The 24,629-nt window shown below is 35.8% G+C and overlaps 1 protein-coding gene across 1 annotated transcript in view; it reads right to left on the bottom strand.

Annotated features, from left to right (window-relative positions):
* The window catches only part of PHF14 (PHD finger protein 14), a 157,848-nt gene that overhangs the window by 104,513 nt on the left and 28,706 nt on the right, over positions 1–24,629 (bottom strand). Inside the window, exons 6-13 of the mRNA XM_062495253.1 lie at positions 20,420–20,531; positions 18,106–18,243; positions 16,104–16,250; positions 13,236–13,506; positions 12,571–12,677; positions 11,181–11,276; positions 9,552–9,655; positions 8,016–8,147 (exon numbers count right to left, since the gene is read on the bottom strand). Coding sequence (XP_062351237.1) covers positions 8,016–8,147; positions 9,552–9,655; positions 11,181–11,276; positions 12,571–12,677; positions 13,236–13,506; positions 16,104–16,250; positions 18,106–18,243; positions 20,420–20,531 — 1,107 coding nt within the window. The remainder of the gene's footprint in view (positions 1–8,015; positions 8,148–9,551; positions 9,656–11,180; positions 11,277–12,570; positions 12,678–13,235; positions 13,507–16,103; positions 16,251–18,105; positions 18,244–20,419; positions 20,532–24,629) is intronic.

The following is a 24,629-nucleotide window of genomic DNA, read 5'->3' as shown; positions in this document are numbered from 1 at the left end:
AAAATACAAAAGTCAAGAAATCAAATGGTCATCTAAAACAACCAAGCAAAACACAAATAAGATGTTCTTATTTTCCTGTTAGAAGTTAACTTTGAAAATCAAGATTCTGAAAGTAGGAGTGTAATCTTCAAGAAAAATGCCCCTTATTTCAGAATTTTCATTATACCACATCTTCATTTTTAAAGCTGCCCACTGATATCTAATCTATTAATTACTGTAGCTGCTGTTGCAGTTTAATTATAGAATTATATAGTGGTTTGGATTGGATTGGAAGAGAACTTAAAGATCATCAAGTTCCCACCCGCCAACCATGGGCAGGTTTAGATCAGATTCTTCATCTTTCCAGGGACATGCTGCTGAACTCATTCTCATGAGAGGACGCTTTAGTAGCAGGCATTTGGAGGAGACATGTTTGTTATGAAAATAAATTTTAGCATTCCTAAGGGAGTGGGTTTTAAATCTGAAATATCAGTTAGGAGAAAATTACAAATACAGAAGCTAGAGACATATATTAACAAACTTTGAACATGGAATTGAAAGAAGATGCCTACTGAGTTTCTGAAAAAGTACAAAATCACCATCAGAACCTCAAAAATTAAGGGACACTAAAGTAATGCTATTAATAAGCCCCGTAACAGAATTAAGAAGATCGGAATTAAGCACAATTTGTTTACATTTGCAAAAAATCATCTTGTACAAAGTCATAAATGTGGATATTCACTAAAAGTGCATTAATGAAAACATAAAAAATTATACTCACTGGAAGACAGTTTTAATTACTTCTCATACTACACTTCAATTTCAAAAAACTGGACTCCACTCGAAGTCCAATTCACCACATCTCTCCTATTAAACATTTTTTTTAATAATACCAACCAAAAAAAAAAATCAACCTAATGTGATATTAATTGGCATTAACAGGGATAAGCACATTAAAATTATGCAAATGATAGAGCAAATTTGCTTTGGAAGGAGACCAAAAAAAGCCCACGTATTTAATTATTTGAAGTTAAATTTTAAATACACTTTTACAAAAAAAAAGCATATCTATCCTGCATAAACAAAAGTACAAAGTCAGATACACATGATGTGTTTGAGCCTATTTGTTCCAATTTACACATTCAAAAAAAATAGTTATTCTCCTGCGGACTTCAGTGAGGGCTAACAATATCAACTCCATCAACTTTCCATGTTTTCCAATTCTTTCCAAGTAATCCAAGCAGTATCATCTCAGATCTTTCCTAGCTACACCAAAAGACACCAGGACTCTTCACGGATTGCTACACAGACTGGTGGCCAAGTCAAAATAGAAGGAATCTAGTCATGGATTGGGAAACAGATCAGTGTAACCCTGACTAACTCAAGACCTTTCTCCTTTAACTTTTCCATATGTAAATTTTAGGTAACTGTGGCAACATTATAATGTTCCAAAGATTCATCACCTCTTATCTCAAAAGCACCTAAGACAGGGTAAATAGGACACATGAAAGTACTTGGAATATTTGCTGGTCTAGAAAAGCAGAAGAAGATAGTAGATTGCAGGAAAGATAACAGTGTCTCCCCTCTCTCATGTAAGTATGGAGTCTTTATGAACAGCCAAAGCACAAGGAAGTCAGTTTATATACTTTTCAGTTTTGGGCCAGAATACAACACAGTCCTGTATTCTTCCTCCTTGTCCTGGTTACAGAGAAAAGGGGGATGGAGTTTTTAGCACCGTTTAGTTTTTAATTCTATACCACGCACATCATCACTGGGGGCCAGAAACTGGAAATTTGCCATCTTGCTTGGATCTGCCATCTTGCTTGGATCTCTCTGGAGAGAAGGTGCTGGCCCCAGCCCCCTCTCCACCCCTGCTGGTCCCCTTCTCCATTCCAAACCCCCACCTGAGCTGGCGCCGCAGAAGCAGCCGGCCGGAGCCTGGAACCCCGGCCGGAGCTGGTGGTGTGGTGCCAGTGCCAGCCACGTGGGACTGGGCCAAGCTGGGCAAACGCTGCCAAACACAGCCTAGCCCAGTGGTCTGGGAAAACAGCGGGAATCACAACGCCGGCCCTCTGGTTTCTGAGCGTCAGCCTAGCTCTTTGCTGGTTTCTTCACACTGGGGCAGGGGAAGGCTAAACTGCAAGGGCTCTCCCCAGCTTAAAGCCTTTGTCCAGTAGCACTATCTTTGGGAAACATTTTTGTCTGCTCCCAGAGGTAAATATCCTTTTGTGGGTACGACACACGCTCTCTCTCGCATACTTTTTGCTATTAATACTGCTGTGGTTATTGGGAATACAGCAAATCTCTCCCTATTGTTCCTCCATTATCAGAAGGGGTGGGGGACAAAGGGAGTATCTTACTAAGAGTTGCATTCCCTGTGCTTGATAAAATGAGCACATTCCTTTTCACAAGCCTCAGTTTGCTACACAAACAGTACTTGTTAAGACCTCCAGGCCTTAAGACCTAGAATATAGAAAAATATAAGGTGCAATAGTTTCCACAATGCTACTTTTTACAGTTACATGTTTACATAAATTTGTGTGAATATACACACACAAATAAGAATTCACATGCACTTAAGTTAATAAAGGCACACAGACCAAACTACTGTTGTTTTAATATTCTATGGAGAAAGGCACTCCAATGATGGAGAGAAGCTTTAAGTAACAATACTCCCTCAAAATTTTACGCATCTGTTTAGCTGTAAGTTACTTTGAATTCTTTATTTTTATAAGATGCATTGCTCTTAAAGCTGTCCAACCCAAAGCTTTAAGGTAAATTTCTATTTAGTAAGCATCAGAGAGCACAGCCCTCTATGACACTCTGATGCAGCATCAGTCATGTCATTAATTTATGTACTGGATAGCACAATTGAAATTACTATGATTTGTTTATGCAGATGTAAACAATATCTATGAAAATGTTAAAAAAATCTATGAGCAGCTCTCACAAAGCATTTATTTTCCCCATTATGATGGTAAAAATATGTGCTATGTATAAATTATGGAAAAAGCTTCCATAACTTAAGAGTTGCCCTAAAAATGACACTTTTATAAAAGAAACAAATAGTCATAGGGTATTACAACAATATTTGGAGTTGGGAATCCAGTTTCTTGGATCTACCACCCTGCATGTATGATTTAAATAATTCCTGTTCTTTATCTCTCTGTTATTACAAGGGAAAAATAGCGTTTTTCTGCTACCTATGTTCAGACAGTTCTACAGAAAATATCCTCGCAGATCACTAAAGTCCTAAAGTTTCATTATTACCTTATTTAAATGTATACGTGAAGCATTTTAACTCTTATGTTACTGAGGAAGACATGAAACACTTCAACCAAAAGATGAGGTATTGCACGCAAGTTCTTTAAATTCTGTTTTTATGAACAAGCTTGCTCTGAAACAGGTTGTGCAAATGTGAAAGCAATCAAAATTACAAAAAAGTTACATCTAGAAAACAAAAGCAAAACCATATTATGATAGGGGTGAGGGTGTTGAGTAAGATCTCAAAACTTCACAAACATATCAAAGGTAAAGGGGGAAAGGAGTTATAAACATGAACTCACAAGAAACCTCTTGATTTACCCGAATAGGTTCTACTACGATAGTCAACCATGTCTCATCATCCCTATTGCAAAACAGACAAAGTTCAACTGCAAAGCAGTTTGGCTGTTAGCTCCACAGAGCCATAGAAAAATTACTACAGACATACACTCCTCTGACTTGGAAACAATCTCTTTTCAGCTCTTCTTATAATTTATTTCAACACGGTTCTTGAATTTAAAGTACTCTTCCCACTCTGCTGTTTAATCCCAATATAGTCATAGAAAACAGCCATATGAGTGCTTTTTGGCTATGCTACAGTCATGCTCACTTAACTTCAACCTGTCACAGCAGGTCACCTTCAGAACCACTGCAACAATCTTTGACTACCTCTAAATTAGCAAGCACTGCTATGCAGCATAAACAAAATAACAGCAGAAATGGTGCCAAAGATTGAACTTTCAGTACACAGGTTTTGTTTTGCTTTTAGTCTAGACCCACAGAGAAAATCAGTAGCAGGCAATAATATGCCTACTTCTAAAATGTGTCTACTGCTAAAATTAATGGAAGTTTTTGTTCCATTAAGAAATCTCAGTACTGATTTGAAATCTCTGAATCATACAGAAAGTCTCTGATTAAGCACTAACAACCTGAAGAAGAAAACAGAAACTGTGTAATTTTGTTGTGCTTTCAATCTAACTTGGTACAAGAATCAAAGACAACCTCCCACCTCACAAACATCAACTCAGAAAGCAGTGAGTTGGGAAAGAGTGTATTCAAATTACTTAGCAAATACCACTACAGTGCTTCCAGGAAACAGTTCTGTCCTCTGTGTTTAAAAAGGAAAACAAGAGGGGCTTGTTTTCATAAGGAAGACACAGGTCTCACAGACTTGCTCTCTGACAAATCACCTCTCACAATGTTTACAAAGAATTAAGCCACTTTGAACCTGAGAAACATGGATCACAGCTTCAAGATGACACCTATGGTCTATAAATTACACATGTAAATGACGGTCTGGAGGTGAAAAAAAAAAAGCAGGGCTGCTTTTATTCTAGAGATAAAGGACAGTATACACGAACCTAATACAGCTGTCAAAAAGCTTCAAAGAGCATCTTATAAAGTTACAGAGTTTAAAAAAAAAGAATTTGCCATCTGCAACAACCCAAACATCCTCCAATTAGGACAAGTGACAAATACATAAAAAATGTATATATGTCATATTCTACTCATGTTTACGTAACTTAAGAATTTTAAATCATTATCCAGTGATTCAGGATGAAAAAAACATTTGAAGAGGTGCTGGATCAGTACTAAATGAATGAGGTCATGAATATGAATGAATGTCCAGATACTGCATCAAGTGTTCATGGAACTACTGGTCAGGAATTCTACAGCTCATTCTGCCCTGTGGCCCATACTCCCCACAACAGTCACCACTAAAATAACTTGGCCTTCTAAGCAAAAACAAAACCATCCAAGCCTAATACAACCATTAGTCCTTGTTTTGTCCACCTCAGTCCCCTGTACTTCATATGCTACCAGAAGTTATCACTGTTTTTCAGCAATCTCATTCCAATACAGGAAGCTAATTCTTGTTGGTGGCTGCGAAGCATTTTCTTCATGAAAATGTCAACATTTTACAATTAGATTTTGATTCATTATATTCTCTGCCAACACTTGTGCATTGCCTTAATATCAGTTAAGATCATTCTCTACCAGGAAAATACATCCAGAATGGCCAGGAGCATAAAAGCACACAAGTTGTCAGCAAGAATGATAGGACTTAGTATTACCACACCACGTTACTCAAAATAATATCCAACTGTTTAATCAACAGGATTTCTAAGAAACTGAAAAGAGCAAATTTTTAAATGAAAGTAAATCACAGCATTCTATTGTATGTTTAAAACTTCTGATTTAGGACTTAGACTCAATTCTTCACACTCAGGATATTTTCTGATTCTAATTTGAAAGCATAGCATCAAAACAGGCATAAATTAACACTTTAACGTGTTATTACATAAAATAGCTCCAATGCTCTTCATCTCAAAACCATCTGAAATGAGGACAGGCTTTGAACTTACTAGGGTACAAACTGATATATATAAGATCCTGTAACTGTTACCTTGAAGGAAACTGTCAGGCCTCCGAACAAGGAAAATTTAATTTGTGCTTTCTTTAACAAATTAGCTTTTAAATACATTTTTTTTTCTCTTACTAGTAACATATAATACTGGATTTAATTTAACAAATTGAAAACCCTTTTTGGCAAACTGTAATTTAAACTATTAAATGCTGAGCATGAAATGGACAAAAAGTATCACTACAAATTAGTCTTATGTAGCATCACACACATAACCTGAATCACCTGACATCCTAAAATACAATATAAAAGATGAAGTTTTTGGAATACACTCACGTTAAAGTACCCATTGTTTAAATAAACATATATTGGTAGAGTATGTGACAATAATAATAAAAACTTTTGCAAAGGCTCAAGTTAGCTATTCTGAGTACATTATTAGCAGTGATAATGGAACAGAAAGAAAAAATACCCAAGAAACAATTATTTTTAATTGTTTATTGATTACTATTTTCTAAAAGAACTAAACTCAATGTATTTAACCACTCTATTTAATGTCTTTCAACCTGCTTAGTGTTTCAAGTAATTTCCCACTATTCCAATTTTCTTTTATTTTTCTGCTACGCTCCTATTACATCCTATACAAATATCTGAAAAGTACATGGCCCCCTTCTAAAAAAAATGCACTTTTCCTCATATCTTAATCAAAAGATAAAAACTGTACTCAAAACAGCAGGGGAGGAAAAACCTGCTGAACTTTAACTTGGATTAAGGGTCTGTTCTATATGCTCTCCACTGATCCTGAAAAGAATACATAAAAGAATGTTCAATGATGAAAAGAATGCAATCAATGCAGCTCAATTTGTCTGCTATCATCTCACACTCCAGAATATGCCTGAGCTAATTAGAAGTAAAAGCCAAGTTTGTGATCTGAGATATAACTGAAGCATGAAATTCACAACAAAGCTAAGTTCTATCTTTGGAATGAAAGAGCTTTACTACCCAACCTGACCTATCCTGCCTTTAACACCTACTGAGAATTAGTCGTATATCTTTTGGACTGATAGCTTTTAGTGAGCCTTTTCAACTTTGCTAAAAAGCAGAACAAAAATCAAATCTCCTGTGTAAATGAAGAAGCTATCAAAAATTAAAAAAAAAAAAAACGCGGAAAAAAAAAAGAAAAAAAAAAAAAGCTTCCATGCAAAATAACTGCTTCACAAATCTGACCAAAGACATCAAAAGTCTAACAACACACTACATTAAATAATTAAAGGAAAATTAGGTTCAGGAAAGCATTAGTGTTGGTGGAAATATCTTCGAGATTTTTCATCTTTTAAATGAAATCTCCATTAATTTACTAAGCAAATTTACTGAGGTAAATCTAGGTTTTGTCATATTACGATATAAAATAGACAGGCCTTCCATTTCATGTACTGGCCATCTTGTTCTGCACACAATCTTCAAAACTAACCAAAAAGATGGCTGAAGTAAACGTTTTATGCAAGTTTTTTAATAAAAAAATAGAGATACATGAAAATAAACAGAAGCTAATCTTTTTCTGTTAAAATTGTTTTACTGGTTTTTTTAGAAGCAATTCTTACACTATTCTGATTTGGTACCTTAACATTCAGACAAGGTGATGAATGACTACTAGAGATGCTGTACTCTAGATTCCTGCCAGCTACAAACTGAGTTTGTTCTAACACATTTCAGAGCAGTTTAAACACACAGACTGCTAACACTACAGAGCAGAGCAAGCTAATTTTATGACAGTTTGGAAATCAAAATCTCTGCCACCTTATCATTTTTCCACTGTACAACTTAGTTTTTGTTCTGCCCTGCAAGCACGAAAAGAACTTCAATGCATGGAATTGTAACTGCAATAAGTACAGTCATATACATACTTCTGCCATTGTACATTTGAGTCATAAGAAAGCAGTAAACCCAACACTTCCCATGCTGCAATAAACAGAGCTACTACCAGCAAGTTTATTTAAAAGTATTACAAGTATTTGCCTGAAGATCCAAACAGAGAGTTGCTTATCTGAGTCCTAACATGAACAGAAAACCAAGTCTTTCATTTCCTGAAAGTATTAGCCTGCAATTTTCTTCCGCTATTATACCGTGGCAATAACAACCACAGACGTATTCAAAACCCAAGAAAATTACGGCTATAACCTATTTTTACACAGTGGCTAATAATGAGAAAATCTTTACAACTTCTTTTTTTTTTTAACCTTGAAACATCACTGCTAATAACCTGAAAATAATAATTAAAACAAAAAAAAACTGCTCAAACTGCATTAAAGCAATGTCTAATCCACTCAGCATTTGCAAGTCTGTTCACATTTGCATCCTACTTTAAGTACAGAGACAGCACAGGACAACACATTAACTGTATTCTTACCAGTAACTGTTCTTGGTCTTCCTTGGCATCCTTGTAAGAGGTGGATCCAAGCAACCAAGATGATAATGGAGTTTGCAAGTGTCACACAGTAGCAGTAGGTGTTGATCATGGTTCTTCTTGCAAATTCCACAACTTTTCATGTACATAGCAGAAAAGCATTATAATTACAAACTCACAAAGAATAAATAACACAACCCAGCATATTCCCCAGTTTCAATACAAACATGTGGCAACTTCAATTCGAATCTAGCATTTAAGTGCATAAATTCATTTTTGGAGTAATTATGGAGTCATTTTGGAGTATTTATTTTAAGGAGCTTCTAAAAAAGCTCCTAGTAAGAGTAAGCAAAAAATGGCTTTCAGTTAAATCTTTGAGGACTTCCAACAGGTTAGTAATCACTCAATACTTCAACAAAATATAGCAGTTGGAAGTGGAAAAAATACAAAAAATGCTTAAACAGAAAATTCTGCTGCTAGTACCAATCCTAATAATCAATCACACACTTATACAGGTAACCACCTTTAAATATGTCTATGATGCTGCTATGCTAGGCAATGTAACGCATTAGAAATTACACTTCCTGTTTATTATTATTTTAGTGGAACTGAAATTTTAGTTATTTTGAAAAGATAGGTGTCCACTGATTGCACTATAACATGGAAGGAACTGAGTGCATTTGAATGAAACAGAATTGGTGAAGCATGACTCCAATTATCTGTGTACATCGAAACTGCCAAATCCTCAGCCCACTGCCACGTTTAAGATTTCTACCTCTTGCAGCACTAAAATTAACTTTTGCTTGTGTAAAGCATCTTATTCCCTTAGCCTTCTAGCTGGGCAAGACACTACTCGCTGTGGCTGGATGCCTGGCTGCTGCTCTCTAGGTAAGCCATAGACCATGCCACTCCTCAGCTGTGGTGAGAAAAGATCCTAGATGACAGGCATGTATTTTGCACAGTCTGGGATCCTAGTGTGTGTTCCATTATTAAGATTAATAAAAACCCAGTCAGTAGCTTCACAGCTTACAGAAGAGAGGAAAAGGTGGAATTATGACAGAGTAAGTGAATACATTTCATAACCTTGGGAATAAATAAAAACAGAAGTAGGGAAATTTAGCATGAGCAAAAAGTGAGAGTTATGAGAAGTGTTTTGTTGCATCCAGGAATAGTGACTGAACAGCATCATCACTGTTCTCAAAATCATCCACATAGATGACTGCATTCAAAGAACAAAGTGACCAGTTAGTTCTCACATCAAAAAAACAAAGGACCCTTCTACTTCAGATGCAAGGAGTTAGTTTTGCCCTTAAAGCACTGCTGTCAAATTAGCAAGAACACCCAAACTTTACTCATGTGTGGTAGGGTGAAGAACTGACCACTACACAACTTCGCCTTCAAAAAAAAAGGTAAAATGTATAGACAACTTTAAAGCATTTTTTTAAATATAAACTGAAGAAAACAATATTTTCAGAACACTTTTCTGAAAATATAAATTGCTAGATACGGTATCTATTTTGCCAAAATTGAATTACTTGCCTATAAAGTACTGCAGGAAGTGTAGATGCCTTTTGTGCTCCTCCTTCCTTTTTACTTGGTTTCCTTTCCTTAGGAGCCCGTAAAATTGCTGGTATGTTCAATTTCTATTGGATTTGAAGAAATGCAGTACACATGAGTCTTGACACTTTTAAAAAATATTCCTCTAATCTCAATGCATGAAGAACAAGACACATAATGAGTAGAAAACTGCTTAGCCAACTATTTTACAGACTACACATTTATCCCAGTACAATTCTTCCCAGTATAAAGCAATTTTACAGTAATTTTTTCAATTCAGTAAGAAACACACAGAAAGAATTTTTCTTCAAGCTTCCAATGTAGGGATGGACAAGGACGCATTTCTCCAGGAAGCTGAAACGAGCAAAGGCAGATTCATGAAAGTGACAGAATATGGAGGTAGTTTATTTTCCCCAGCATCACAGCTACACTGGTGCACGACAGGTTAATTAGAAAAATTATCTTATTGGACCAAGCCCTTCACAAAGCAGACAAGACTCTCGTTGGATTTCTACTATCTGCAGTACACTGGCTTCTCAGACAGCAACCATCTATCAAAGTCATTTCTCAGCAGCCCCATGGGTCTGCATCTGTTCAACCAACTGGAAAGAAAATGTCATGCAAGCTGTGTAAATGAGTTCTACTCAGCTTTCCTTTCTTTTTTTTTTTTTTTCAAATTGAGTAACATATGCATCAGGAAACATGTTTGTGAATACTTACTCAAAGGAAGGAAAAATAATCTTGGTTTAAAAGATATGTTATGCAAGAATTCTTCTTTGCAAGTAGGAGAGGTAGGCAGACAAATGGAGCTAGTAAAAGGTTGCATATCTTAGGAACCATTACTGCATAAAGAAAATGTAAGGTTCATTTTCAAAACAGCAGCACAAACTCGGCAGTAACAAAGGGCATGCCAAAACTGTGAATAATTGTACATCTGTATTTCCACAGTGAACAGTTTCGTCAATCTTAAATCATAACTGGAAATCATTGCAATCTCCCTCTTACATCCAAAATCTTCACTGACATTTAATATCTCTGACATAAAATATATATTAAAATACTGCAAAAATCCTCAAAAATCCTGTATCAATGGGAACAAAGATAATTGCTGACAACAGGAAGTAATCCAAATCTTCTGTTGTCCTAGATATTCACACTCATTTGATCAAAACATTGTCCTCTGCCTAGTTACACACCATTACATAGATACTGCATTTAAAAGGATATTTATCTTGTAAAAGCCATAAAGCCATTATCATTTGAAGCCTACAGTAACTAAAGGCAACTGGAGACAAAAAACAGTAGTATTAACTCATGCTTCATGCTAAACTGCATCACAAATGGCAGGTCAATCACTTATACCAAATGAAAGAATCTTGCAAACAAGCACACTATTGCAGCAAGAAAATTAAGCTACACATTCCCAGTAGATGGCTTGCAGAAGTCTAGGTACTTCAATCAGGAAGCATTATCCCCTGAGTAAAGCCTGGGTCTGATCAAATCAAATATATTAATTCGGCCATAGAAGTGGCAGACAGAAACAAAAGACCTGTTCTTGGAAAACCAGTTCTGCTGTTTTTTTCTCTAAAGGAAGACTAGGAAACAACCAACCTGTCCAATGATTCTACCCAGCAGAGCCCAAATGCCTTGCCCTTCATTTCGCAGTTTTCCGTTCATATTTTGTAGCTCTTCCAAGGACTCACACAGCTGAAAAGTTACAGAAAGAAAATAGGCAACGGGAATGAAAATCCATTCACAGTTATTAAATAAAATTTACTCAACCTCTTACTTACCAAGAGTGCATTAATTTATTGTGGGATTAGAAAAACAATGAAACTCGTATCAATATAGCTAAGATCAGAAAAAAACATTCAGTAATTTAACAGAAATAAAACAAAAAACCAGAGTAGCCACTTTTTGTTTTAAGACCTGAAGTAATTCAACATGGAAATAAGGTTTCATAAAGTCAAATGGAAAGCAAAACTAAAATACAGCAACATCTTATATGTGCTGTCCACACTACTTAGGCAGTAAGATTATAATAAGCAAACATATAAATGAATTAAAACTCACTTTTGCCACACTCACAGAAAGAGAAAATTTAAAAGTAAAGGCTGAAAGCAAAATAAAGAGGTTTTTTTCTTCTGGAAGTAACTATTAGGCTGTGTATTTTGGAAGGTAACTATTAATTTCGTTAAAAGCCCCAGGCAAAATTCCCTTTATCGTCTCAGGGCAGTTCACAAGGATCTGCTGCTATATTTTCCACACGTTCTCACTTAAAACACACACAAAACAGTTTAGGAATTAATGCTAACACCATTTTTTGTCATCATTAACTATCACTTAATAGGCTGTTGAATTCACCAAGAATTGCAGCATGTCATCTGTCACACAGGGTACAGTAGATCTATGTTTCAAAATAAGCAAATATTAAAATAAATATTTATTTGGCAAAAATACAAAAAGTTAGTTTTTCGTCACAATGGTGAGTTAATAAAAAATTAAATTAGCAGCATTTTGGGGGAGCAAAGCCGTAATTTATGGGCATCAAATTTGTTATACCCTAAAAAAGCATGCAGAGGACATTGCAGAGGTGTGAATATTGATTATTTCTGGCTGAAAAATTAGTCAAGTCATTAAACCCAAGTCCAACTGGAGCTGTAGTTAGCATAAATAAATAACACTCTTGAGTATCAAGTTATCAAGTACCAGCAGAGAATCATGCAAGTTCAAACAGGTCCATGTCCAATTTGTTACTGGAACTCTCAGTAGGGTCAGTTAAAGACACTGACTTGTGTCAACATATCACATTTTAAAAATTTATATGGGAGAAGACAGATTACTGAATATTTTTAAAAGAAGAAATATGCTTTTAAAAGATTAATAGTTTGCATCTCTCATTTCCATCCAAATTTTTTTCCCATGGAAAGAAAAATTCTATCAAAAGTTAACAGCAGCAACACTGAAATGGTGCGAGGTTTTACCATCCCTTTTTCTTTACCTTATTATACTCCACATGAAGCTTTTCTTGCTCATTTTCTAACTTATCCTTGATAGTCTTCTGTTCAGCCATATTCTCCTGGATTTGAATCATGCGCATATTTCTCTCTATTTTAAAGAAAACCACATTATTTCCTATTCCTGAATATACATTTTCAAGTTTTATGCACTAAAAACAGCAAAGCAATCTAAAGTAAAAAACTGTAACAATACAGAGGCACAAAACTATGGCCTATAGGTTTCATACATAGACTGAGTAGAACAGTTATAACATTTGTATTTTGCTGCATAAATACTGTAGTTATTTAAATTCTGAGCTTTGATCAGGATCCAGCAGTCAAAAAGTCATGCCATTCCACAAAGAAAAGGAGGAGAATTTAAGGAAAAAAATATTATACCATAAGTCACGTACTCCCTCCTAAAAGACAGTTTAGTGTCCTGTTTATATTTGAATTATTTTATTCTTTTATGAAGTGTCTTTAAAAAATAAATTTCTGTGGAAACATAAACCAGTAATATACCTGACCTAAAATGAAGTCATCATCCAATTTATCTACTATAAACAATTAAACACAGCAAAATTAAAAAGCCAATGAAATAGCATAGCACAATGTAGCAAAGCAATAATATTTTCATTTGAGAAAAATAAGCCATTTTCACCCTTACCAAGATAGTAATTCACAAAGTCAGCAGTGAGAGCTGGTTGTTTATGTTTTCTTCTTCCATCAACACTGGAACTCGTATCTGAAGTGTCCACTGGAAAAATGTCAGTGCTAATTCCCATCAACTCGGCTTTTCGCATGAGTTTCCGTATGGCTGAAGCGCTGCTCGTGAGCGGCCGGGGCAGCTTCTCCCTGGGAACCCAGGCCTGGGGCCTGGTGGTGCGCGCCAGCTCCGCCTTGGCACGATACTGCTGGAGCCTGGCATTGATTCGAGCCTGCAACGAAGAATCCCACAAAATAAAAACGTCAAGGAACGATTCAGAATTAGTTTTGAGTTATATTTTGGAACACGTTCGCCTTTTTATTTTCATTTTAAAAGCTGTGCAATACAACCAATGTCATTTTCACTCTGGAACTCCACAACTCAAGAAACAGGTGTTGATACAGACACTCCATTTCACCTCAAAGCGCACACAACCAACCTTATCCTTTCACTAGGTTTTGGAGCTGTGTACACATTTCTTGATGAGATTTCCCCATCGATGAAAGCAACAGATGACTGCTGGCTTCGAGACAACCCCTTGTAATAATGATAATTTGATGGGACTATGAAAACTCACTACTGGTAGAAGCTTTGGTTGACCTATCACATATGCACTTAGACACACATTAAATTTGCATTTATGTGACCAACAAAAGTTGATGAAAAGCATTTTAATCATATTTGACATACTTTTGTAGGAACTCCTTTCTCAACGCCGCTTCTCTTTATAAATGCTAAACTTGCTGATTATAATTTGTCAAGAACACCACCCAAACTGAAGTGAAGCAGACAAGAGAAGCTCAGAGTATACATTGTTGATGACATCTGTAGATTTGTGACCATCTGGGAGATCTACCTCAGAAGATCGAGCTGTTACTGACAGTTGGAAAACACTGTCTTGAGGGAACCTATGAAGTGGCAATTCTGGCAGAAACTGACATCAAAATACAAACCTTCAGAGGCAAAACTCCAGCTGACTATCAGTTAGAAGCTGTTTACTTGCCTGCACAATGAAGAAACTAAACTAATGTGACTGCCCCACCATATGTTATAAGATACTCCTGAGACAAAAGCAAAAGGTGTGCATACACACATGCTATGGTTAAGGAATATCTCTGATTTCAAACAGAATCACTGAAAGTTGTACTGCAGACAGTTTAACGCATTACCTTACTAGGTCTTGAACATTAATGACAAGAAACAAAAGCAAGTGTAGCTTACAGGTCAGCTCTGACCTCAATGGCTTTTTTCTTGGACCCACAGCAGCAGGCAACAGGTCCACCTACAGCCACTGCTGGACAATACCAAAGCCAACAACAGTAAAAACACATGGTTGTACAAAATGTATGCAAGTTATCATACTGGTATCAAGGTGCCTATGACACCACGTCAAGTAACTCCACCTGAAGTTTTCAGCAGTCATTCCTTCAGTTTCCAAAAATTTAATCTAAATTATTTAGATTAAAAATTGCAGGGTCTTGGTTTGGGGAAAAGAGAAGAGAGAAAGGGAAATGCTTGGAACTTATCAGCACTATCAGCACTACATAACACATGCCTGAAAACAGAGCTAATAACTCCTTCTGCATCCAAATTGATATTGCACAACCAGCACTTACCATTATATTGGGCAGTATTCATATTATTGTAATGTCTCCACTACAAAGAGGCATTTCACATAACAGAGAGCTGAGTATATTCAGCAAGAATTATGAAACCAGTTTTAAATCAAGCTACATAAAGCTCAATACCCCAAAAACTATTTTATTCATAATTCTTCTATGATATGAGTTTGCACATGCTCATTCTCAACACCATAGGTAATTTTAAATTAATATCCTCCTTTTCAAAGATCTCTTAAGAACTAGAAAGTCAAGATTTATTTTAAAAATAGAAATTTTGATAATATGAAACAATATTTTCTTATCACTACACTACAATTCCCACTTCAGAAAAAAAGCAGATAGTTCTCTCCCATAAATAAATTATATTATTTACAGCATCTACTACTTTCTGCAAATAAATTAGGCAGGTTTCATTTAGGTAACAAGCTGCATTTCTGCACAGGTGTGATTTTTTTTCCATGGACTGCAGTTCAGTCTAAGCAGTGAAGCAAACTATGCTAGAAATTCCTCAGAATCAGAAAAAAAAATAAAGGACACGCATTGAAACATGAAAGCATGCAGATTCCCTCAAAGGGATTGAAACCTTTGTATCAACAAGACATTTATCAGTTGAGCTTCTGCAGTAACAGTTTTAAATGGATCTGTGGCTAGACAGGGATACAGACTTGCCTAAGGCTTTCAGACAACTCCCACACAGTAACACAGACTCACTTCTTTGCATACATTAGATTTTTCTTAGGAAATCTTTACTATAAAAACACCTAGCACAGATTCCACTCAGACCAACGAAACTGGAAATTTAGATAGAAAAAGCATTATGCCTAATATTTTCTGGCCTTTTTTCTTCAGAATCTTGAAGAAAACAAAATCTAAATGTTAAACAAAACCTATGAATTACAATGAAACAGTAATTCCCAACTTTTTACCTCAAAACCAAAGTAGTATTTTTCAACTCAGACCATCAAAGTTATTTGATATGTATTTAAATAGATATATAGTGTATACGAGATATAACTGTATCCTATATAGAGAATTTACTTCGAGACCAAACCCTACAAACAGTTAAGTGCACTGCTAAATGACCACGTGCTATCAATATATCCCACATTTAATTTTTTACTGTAATAACACTTTTACCTTCTCTTAATTTCTGTCTTGTTTAACATGGATGATTAATATAGAGGCATTGGTGTCACAAATACAATACCTGAGCTTCTGGTGAAAGCTGCTTTTCTCTTTCCTGCAAGGACATTTTACAGTAAGATTGTAAAGCCAAGTAGTTCTTCCGCTTCCATTTTCTGTCTAACCTGTCCGCATGCTGTTTACAATAAGCAAAAAAAGGGTCAGCTATATCCTGTTTCAGAAAAAACAAAGGGGAAGGAACAAAAACAGAGTGAGACAAAGTAAGGCCAAAGGGCTCTCAACAGCACAAACATTCTGGCAATCAGTTCACATGTTTGAATGGGCAGCCTTTTAAAAACAACTAAAAAGTTTGTTTCCATATCAACTTTGTCACGTTGATGCAATTTACAATACAAGGCATTTTTCCATTGTTTTCATTGCATGATCCTGAGAGTTTTTAACAGCATTAACGACTTAATTCTCTACTAGTCAATCTCTGTACTATATTTGCATTCCCAGGGAAAAAAACCCAACAAAATAAATTCCTAGGTACAAATCCCTTTAACATATAACATGTATTAATTTCCTGTTGATTCACTGTACCTTTTAAATTAAATCCTAAAAGTGCTCAATAATTGTGAATATACTATCAAAGGCAGTATACTTCATTTCTCCATTTTGGTGGCTGTACCCTCACATGATTTTTTCCCCATTTTTCATTCCATCATATCTGCACACTATCATGGCTAGGTTTATAGCAATTTTTAGCACCCACAAACCTTGCAAGCAGTCTACAAATATCTGAGCCATGAGAAGACATGGTTTGAGAAACACATTTCATTGCCTTTGTACTTTCAGAAGCACACAAACATCATAAATCTACAGACTAAGAAAAACCTAAAGCAGTCTTCCTTCATAAAGTAATACAAATATTAATAAATTACCTGTCTGTCAAATTTCCCTTTATTCCACTTTTAAAACACAAGACAAATAAAATTTACTCTGACTTTCCTCACAAACACATTTTATTTTAATTTAGATTTGCACAGTATGCAACAAGCTTACTTCAAAAATTAGCTGTGCCCTAAAATGAGATTGTGTGAGACCTTGATTAAAAATTTGGCTGCCGAAAACATGTAACAAAATTTTAAGGTGGAAGGGCAAGCAGATACATACGTTCAGAGGGAATTCACACAGGGTATTTAAAGACTCAACTTTGCCTATAACCTATTAAGGACAAGAGTGATAGCAATGTGCTATCTTCCTATTTACTTCCAACAGAAGAAAGTATTTAGTGATTCCTTCATGAATCCCTTAGTGGTCCAGTGTTTTCAGAAACGAAAGTGTCAAGATCAACAGTGAAAGTAATGCTTATTTTTGTGTTACCTGTGGTACTTCCTAAGGCAAAAAGCTCAATTATGAAGCTACAAACATGACAGGCTTAATCAAAATGATACGTATCAGGGTAGAATTGGACAACCTAAAACTACTTATACCACAAAAATGAAACAGCAAGTAGGAACTTCAAATCTGAATTTCTTTAGATCATATTGCAGGGAAAAAACTGTTAAGAAAATATATTAAGAAGTTATCAGGAGGTTATAGATACTTGCTTTTAATTCTGATACCAAAGATTAATGTTACCACAAGGAAGTCATATCTATGTATTACGATTTGAAATAAATGCTGGAAAACTCACATGAAAAAGCGGCATCAGAAATGTCTTTAATTTCTAAAGTCTCCTATTTGGTAGGAAACAGAGGTTACTGTACAACACAAACAACTAGTAAAGTGTGTCACCGTATGTGAAGTTCAGGAAATAGAATTCCTGTCTGTATTAACTGATGGTCTATTAAGCCAACTTCTGTGTTAACTTTCTCTATCCTTTTTCCCAGTCAGTTTCAAAAGATGCTAAGAGTTGTACAATTTGGTGAAGGGCTCTCCCTGTACAGTTCTTTACCCAGCCTAGGCCTTGTTACCCACTTAAAAAAACTTTGTTCAGGACCTGTGAACAAAAAAGCCACCATTTCAGGTCATCTCCATAAGCTTTCAATAGAGGTCTTTTATTCTATCTTTTCCACAGCTACCTCTTCCGCTGCTGCTTCTGAGAGGAGGCCTTCCTTCTGAGCACAGGTCACATGGAAATAAGCTCTGCACATCCCAGCATCACAACTAATGCACACACCGGTTCTGGCAAAACGAGGATCTTCACAAAAGCTGCACTCCTTTATAAAGAAGAATGGAAAATGCCACAGTAAATATTTCAGGTGCATTTTGCCTAGTATTTGATAATTTATGTCAGATATATATATAAAACCAAACTGGTAGGTTAACTCCTGTGTTGTATAGAAACCAAGTATGCTCTCAAAAGCTGACAGTACTTAAAGCTTCCTCCTTTCTCAACTCCCATTTTCAACAATGGTGAAGTGCTTAAATAATCTAAACATCATGTTGGACAAATTTTTATATGAACTTCCATGTATTGCACTCCCCTCCATCAAAACAACTAAATACTATCCAAGCAATTAAAGCACAGTTAGTTGTGTAAGTATGGTATAAAAAATCAGCACTCTTCAGCAAATGTTCAACAAGTTCAGAGGAGAAACAACAATAAAAGAGCAGTGCTCTCAATGACTGGCAACCATAGATAATTATGTACATGTCCTTTGATAAGCAATGACTGAGGAGTAAACATGTGGCAGTGCAGAAGCAAATACTCAAAAATCACAAATATCAGTAAGGAAGGTTGCGATTCACTTAATTAAGGAACTGTGGCTTCAGATATGTGCATTCTAGGCACAGTCACTTGGAAAACAATGAACTGACATTCCCTAATATGACCTGAGGAAAAAAAAATAACTTATTTTTCAGTCAGATCAATTCCTCAGTTTGTTTAACCACAATTTCAAGCCAAATCCCTGTGCCAGCAGTCTACAGCAATGAGCACATAAGCAGGAAATGGAAACATGCACTGCTTAAGCAGTGATGCTATCCAGTGCATAAAGATCACCTAAAATTATGCAGGCATGCATTTCTAGACTCCTACTCAATGAATAAAGCTGTCTATCACCTAGAGAAAATATCTCCATGCAGAAAGTTAAACAGAACAGAATGGTAAGGAAAACTCAGTGACTGAAGAACCTCAAAACATCACATATGCTACACTAGAAGGGCACCCTTTAGCGGTGTAGGTGCAACACCTAACAGAAAGGAATTAAATGAAAAGAAACTATTATATTAAGCTGGTTTTGCAGGGAGGAATGTAGCAAAATAAGCTGTAACTTCCACACTTAATACAGCAAACAGCATTTAGAGCTTTGCAACAGTAATGAGTCGTCCTCACCTGTACAGTTCACCTTTCACTCACAGAAAGAAAAGATGCCCAAATTGTTTAACCTGATCCTATACATCACTCATGTTATTAAAAAAATAAAAAGAGCATGATTCATTTCAACAACGGTTTACAGGGTCTGGCATGCTTGCCCCAACCTTTTTTTACACAAACACTGCTAAACAAGGCTAAATGCCTCAGCCAAGGCTCCTGATACAGGCATGTTGTACATGGACAATCCAAACTGTTTTAATCTCTTTTATGTATTTAAAACTGCACTACATATTTTCAATTAATATTCAATTTAACAAACTGACATTCAAGAAAACAAAAGTGACTTGTCAGAAATGAAGCTTTAGAGCTGCAGACTTACAACCAACCACCTCCCCTCACATTAGCCTGATAACATGGCTTCTCCACACTGTCTCCATCAGCCATACAAACAAGTATTTAGCAAACTAATGAGCACTGTCCTCTGCCCACTGCAATGGTTTTCTGTATGGTTTGCTCAAGATTACTTTTGATCTGGACTGAAAACATTTACATGTAAAACATTTTTAACTTTAGAACCATTCATCAGTTCAAGTTGAGGATCCTACATTGTTGTGGATTTTTTGTAAACACTGCTTTGGAACAGCCTGTTGTATGCATACCAGCTTATATACAAACACTAAAATAATTCTTACTGAATGTACATCTGCCCCTCCCTTTCTTAATCAACCTAACCTCCCATATCTCATAAATCCTCCTTGCTTTTCATACACATTTTGTCAATCTGCCACTGACTTCAAAAGAAATTAGCAGGTCTGCAAAAAATCAGGGAAATTGGGCAAAAACAGTGACAAATTATGGAGAACAGTGGTCAGGGAACAGATAGAAAGGTTGAAGAGCAGGAAGGTTGTAGAGTGTAGCAACTGTTAACAAGCTTTATCTCATTTTTAGTCCTGAACCTCACTACAAAATTGCTGTAAAAAAAGAAAAAATAAAATTGGGAGGAAACGTTTTATTTTATTACATGTAAAAACATAAAATACAACTACTTGTTGCCACTGCATCTCTTCTAAACTTACCTTTGCACCGTACTTGGAATAATTCATTTCAGTTAGTGTTACTGGCCGCAGCTTGTCAATATCTCCAAATGCCACTCCTGGAACATAGAGGGCACAAACAATGTGGACCCACCTAAAACAGCGGACAAAATTAGGTTACTGTTATCAATATTTTGATCCCAAATTATACTTACCATTTTCAGATTTCAAAGTCCCTTGTAAATGTTGACAATGCTCGCTGAAACACTTGAAGTACATTAAAAGCAGGGATGCAGTGCCTATTTGGAATTCAGCTCAGACAGCTGAGCCATAGAGTAAGGCCTTTCAAAGCCACAGGGATTGCTCTGCCTGTCTGGATCAAGGGCTGGGCTACCACCACCTTTCTGTTCTGGTGGCTCTCACAAGCCACACACTTTTCAAGGAACACGAAAAGTGTGTGAAGATTTTGATATTCCTTATAAATCTAAGGCAGACATATATTTTCATGATGTGATAGGAGGTAGGAAGGGAAGGAACAAAATTATACATAAAATTAGCCACAGCAACACTGAGCTCCGAGCATATAGCTATGAAGAAAACAAAGCATTAGTCAGACTTTGCAGTGTTATTTACACCTGTCAGTATCACCAAAACTAACCAGTTTTAAGCAACATAGAGAGGACTTGTATTCAGGAATAAACACATCTGGGTAGTGTAACAGGAAGGCCTATGTGAAACTCAGATATACAGACTGTTACTTAGTTGTTCCTTTTTCACTAGCCATAAAAAAAAAAAACCCTAGAGTAAGAGGTCTAAATCTTCAGCCCTTAGGGGCAGCAAATTAATCTGGACCTTAGTGTATAGTAATCAAAAGCCAAAGAATGGTAAAGGCTTCAACTTCAAGACTGCTCTTGACAGGCATCTTCCTAACCTCCTGAAGCTCTCAGCTACCCCAAAACAACATTGCAGCAGAAGACAAATTTTCCTCTTCTTCTATTGTTCTCATAATGAACACTTTGTAAAAGATCCAGCTCTCACTGTAACAAACCATCAGTTAGTGACAAACTCAAAATCTGTTCTGCACAGCATGCATGACTCAAATTAACTGAGACAAACTACTGCAAATAATCCTTCTGTTTCATCAAATTCAGGAAGTATTTGCTACTCCTTGCTAAGTTACCAGGTGGGAGAAAACTCTGATAGACAGAAGGTCAAGACTGCTGTTTTTCTGCTGTTTTAAGATATTCAAGAAAATGGCTTTTCAATTGCAGAGATTGTCACTAATGCTTTGAACCTATAAAGTCCCACATGATATATAATACAACTAGAGATTTCAGACATAACTGAGCTGAAATATCCTGTTTGAGCCTCAGCAAGTGTGTTAATTCAGCACTTTATAATCTTCCCAGCCATTACTGTTTAACAGTAAATGTATCACTAGTGAAGACCAAAACTCTCTTCTGTTCTAATCAAATAATAGAATCTACTCCCTGTATTCAAGAAGACTCATGATGATGTGAGAAACATTTCTTCCCTTGTCTCTTTTACCAGGGATTCAGTACAGATCTGTTACCACCTGCTTAAATCCACAACCATCCAATCCAATCTTCTACCACTGTTTAGCCTCTCTCTTCTCCCTCCTCTTTCCTTTGTACATCAATTTTAAAAATTCAGTTATACCAGAGCAACAACATCCTGGGTTCAAGTGCACTTAGAACAGCTACTGTTATTAACTAGCTGCTTATAGACGAGAGAAATACTGAAGTTTATGGTTATACTATTCAGGAGCTCCATGTAGCCCTGGTTTCCCAAAGCAGCATACTTCTCATCAATGGTCCTTAGACCAACAACATTGGGATTTATCACACTAAGAGTTATTAAGTTTAATGTTATTTATGAATCATACATCCCAACAAATTCCAAAAAAAGCAAAATATGAAAGGTTCAGTAGCAAGCTCAAAAATACATCTGTATTTCAGTCTTTACAAAAGAAAACAATGATCTTCCGATGCACAAAAATGGTAGACAGACTATTTAGTTACCATTTTCCCCCGAAACAGACCAAGAATAACTGGATAACAGAAAAATCCCAGTAGCAGTAAGAAACTAATTCAAAGCCATTAAACTGCTTCACTCCATAAGATCTAACAAGCCACAACACTGACTGAACCACTATTTCCACTATTTCCACTATTTCCGCTTGTATTTAAAAACAAGCACTTATTCTATGGTTAAATAACTCAGGTCTGAAATGCTGTGTAGTGAATTCCCTTTAAAACATATGAATGTAAAACAATGACAATAATGTATATCCCAAATACACATTTATATGCAAGAACTGCATTGTTTTGCCTCCACAAATTTTACTAGTGTTCTTCACATCCACAAAATAATTTGGTCACCACACTGTAACTATAGATAGATGCAAACAAAAATTAAAGATGAGTTACAACTTTGTCTTTAAACAATGTAGTAAAAATATGAAAGCCTGCCAGCTGACAGAGAACAAGATGAGAGACTCAAGTGCTCTGCCAAACTTCTTGCTTCTCAGAAAGGGAGTAAACCTCATCAATGGTTTTATTACAGCATAGACACTCCAGCATGCCAGCACAACACTCTAGCTTAATATAATGTAACATGCAAAAAATAATATTCTTCTCATTAGTATATGAAAAATACATCTTCTGTCTGACTCCCCACAAAACGAGTGGAGGCACAACATACCCCTGCAGGGGAACAATGGTGCACCAGATACCACCTTCGCCCTTCAACACTGTATCCAGGAATGGCAATAGCTTGGCCTAAAGCTCCTCTACTAAAAAAACCTTATGTATGTGCTTAAATGTGTGTTTTGGTAAACATTACTATTTAGTAAAGTATCTCACTGACATGAGCATACTGTACTTGTTTTCAAAAGGAAATTTAAAAAAATTAAAAGTAAAATAAAACACATAGAATGAGACCTCTAACACTGAGAGAAAAAGACTTCTTGATTGTAAATGCAAAAAAATCTGATTTCTGTAGGGCTTCTTTTCTATACTCTTCCTTTAATTTAAGGTGTGCAATACAGAACAAATCTTTATAAACACAAGTTTCGTATCTCCACAATTATTATTCTCAGCAAAAATTCCATGGGTCTTGTTGGAGATTTTTGATAGTAAGTTTTAATACAACCTACTAAATATACTCTCTGAAGTTCAATATAAAGATACACATCTTCTACAAGCAGCTGCTTTCTCAATTTAATTTGCACAGTTTTTTCATGCTCCACTGGTGTATTTAATACTGCTGCACTCTGTAGGAGTTTATCTATGATAAACCCAACAGCTGGCTGCTTGCTTCACACTGACCTTCTCAAAATGTTTTAGTACATGTCACCCAAGTATTGAAGTACTACAGATTTAAACTGCCGTTTCTGTGTGATTGGCACACAAGTGCCTCATTTCTTTAACCACCTATATGTGAACTCAGACCTGAATCTTTATTAAAAAACATACACAAGTCAGTCAAGTTCACAGCTGAAGCAGCTTCAGCTGATTTTAATACCAGTTCTAAATATTTTCCTGCTCATTTATTTAGCTTCACGTTTTAGAAGCTTGTAATTAAGACAAATTGGGTAATCAAAGAAGAATAATCTTCCTTGTTATTTTACCACCCATTTAGCTTGGAGCAATGATGACAGATGTTGGTTAGAAAGGAAGAAAAACTCTATACTGAAACAAGGATAGAATTTATATTTTTGGATAATAGCATTTTGAGAAATAAAATTTCATAAATTCACATTTATACTTGTGAAACTGAGAGATTAATGTGAAAAGGCTTCTGCTGAGAAATTAAACACATCATTATTCTAATGATTCACCTTTCATGTAAAAAGAGAAATTACTCCAATTTGATTATGAAGAGAAACTGACTAGGTTTGGTTTATATAATTTTCAGCACTGATGCATATGAAGAATTTATTTTTATAAGGCAGTAAAGGGATGAAGAGCAATGGTGAGTTAAAGGATTCTGTTACTCAGAAGTCTCTTCCTGCTAATACATCAAGAAAAGCACTGAATTGGATTACAATTAACTGAGTACAATGGAAACATAATGGACACTGTCCCAAGACCCTACCTCTACCTATAGTGTCCCCTAGCCTTGAGAATTCAAATTTATAAATAAATAATAAAGTGAGAGCACAGGAATTTTCATATTAGTAATGTGAATTACTCAATGGCAATTGGTTGGGGTTTTTTTTCTGATACAT

This window comes from Cinclus cinclus, chromosome 1, assembly GCF_963662255.1.
Source record: "Cinclus cinclus chromosome 1, bCinCin1.1, whole genome shotgun sequence".
NCBI lineage: Eukaryota > Metazoa > Chordata > Aves > Passeriformes > Cinclidae > Cinclus > Cinclus cinclus.
Note: the sequence above shows the minus strand (reverse complement) of the source record. Positions and strands in the feature narration are given on the sequence as shown.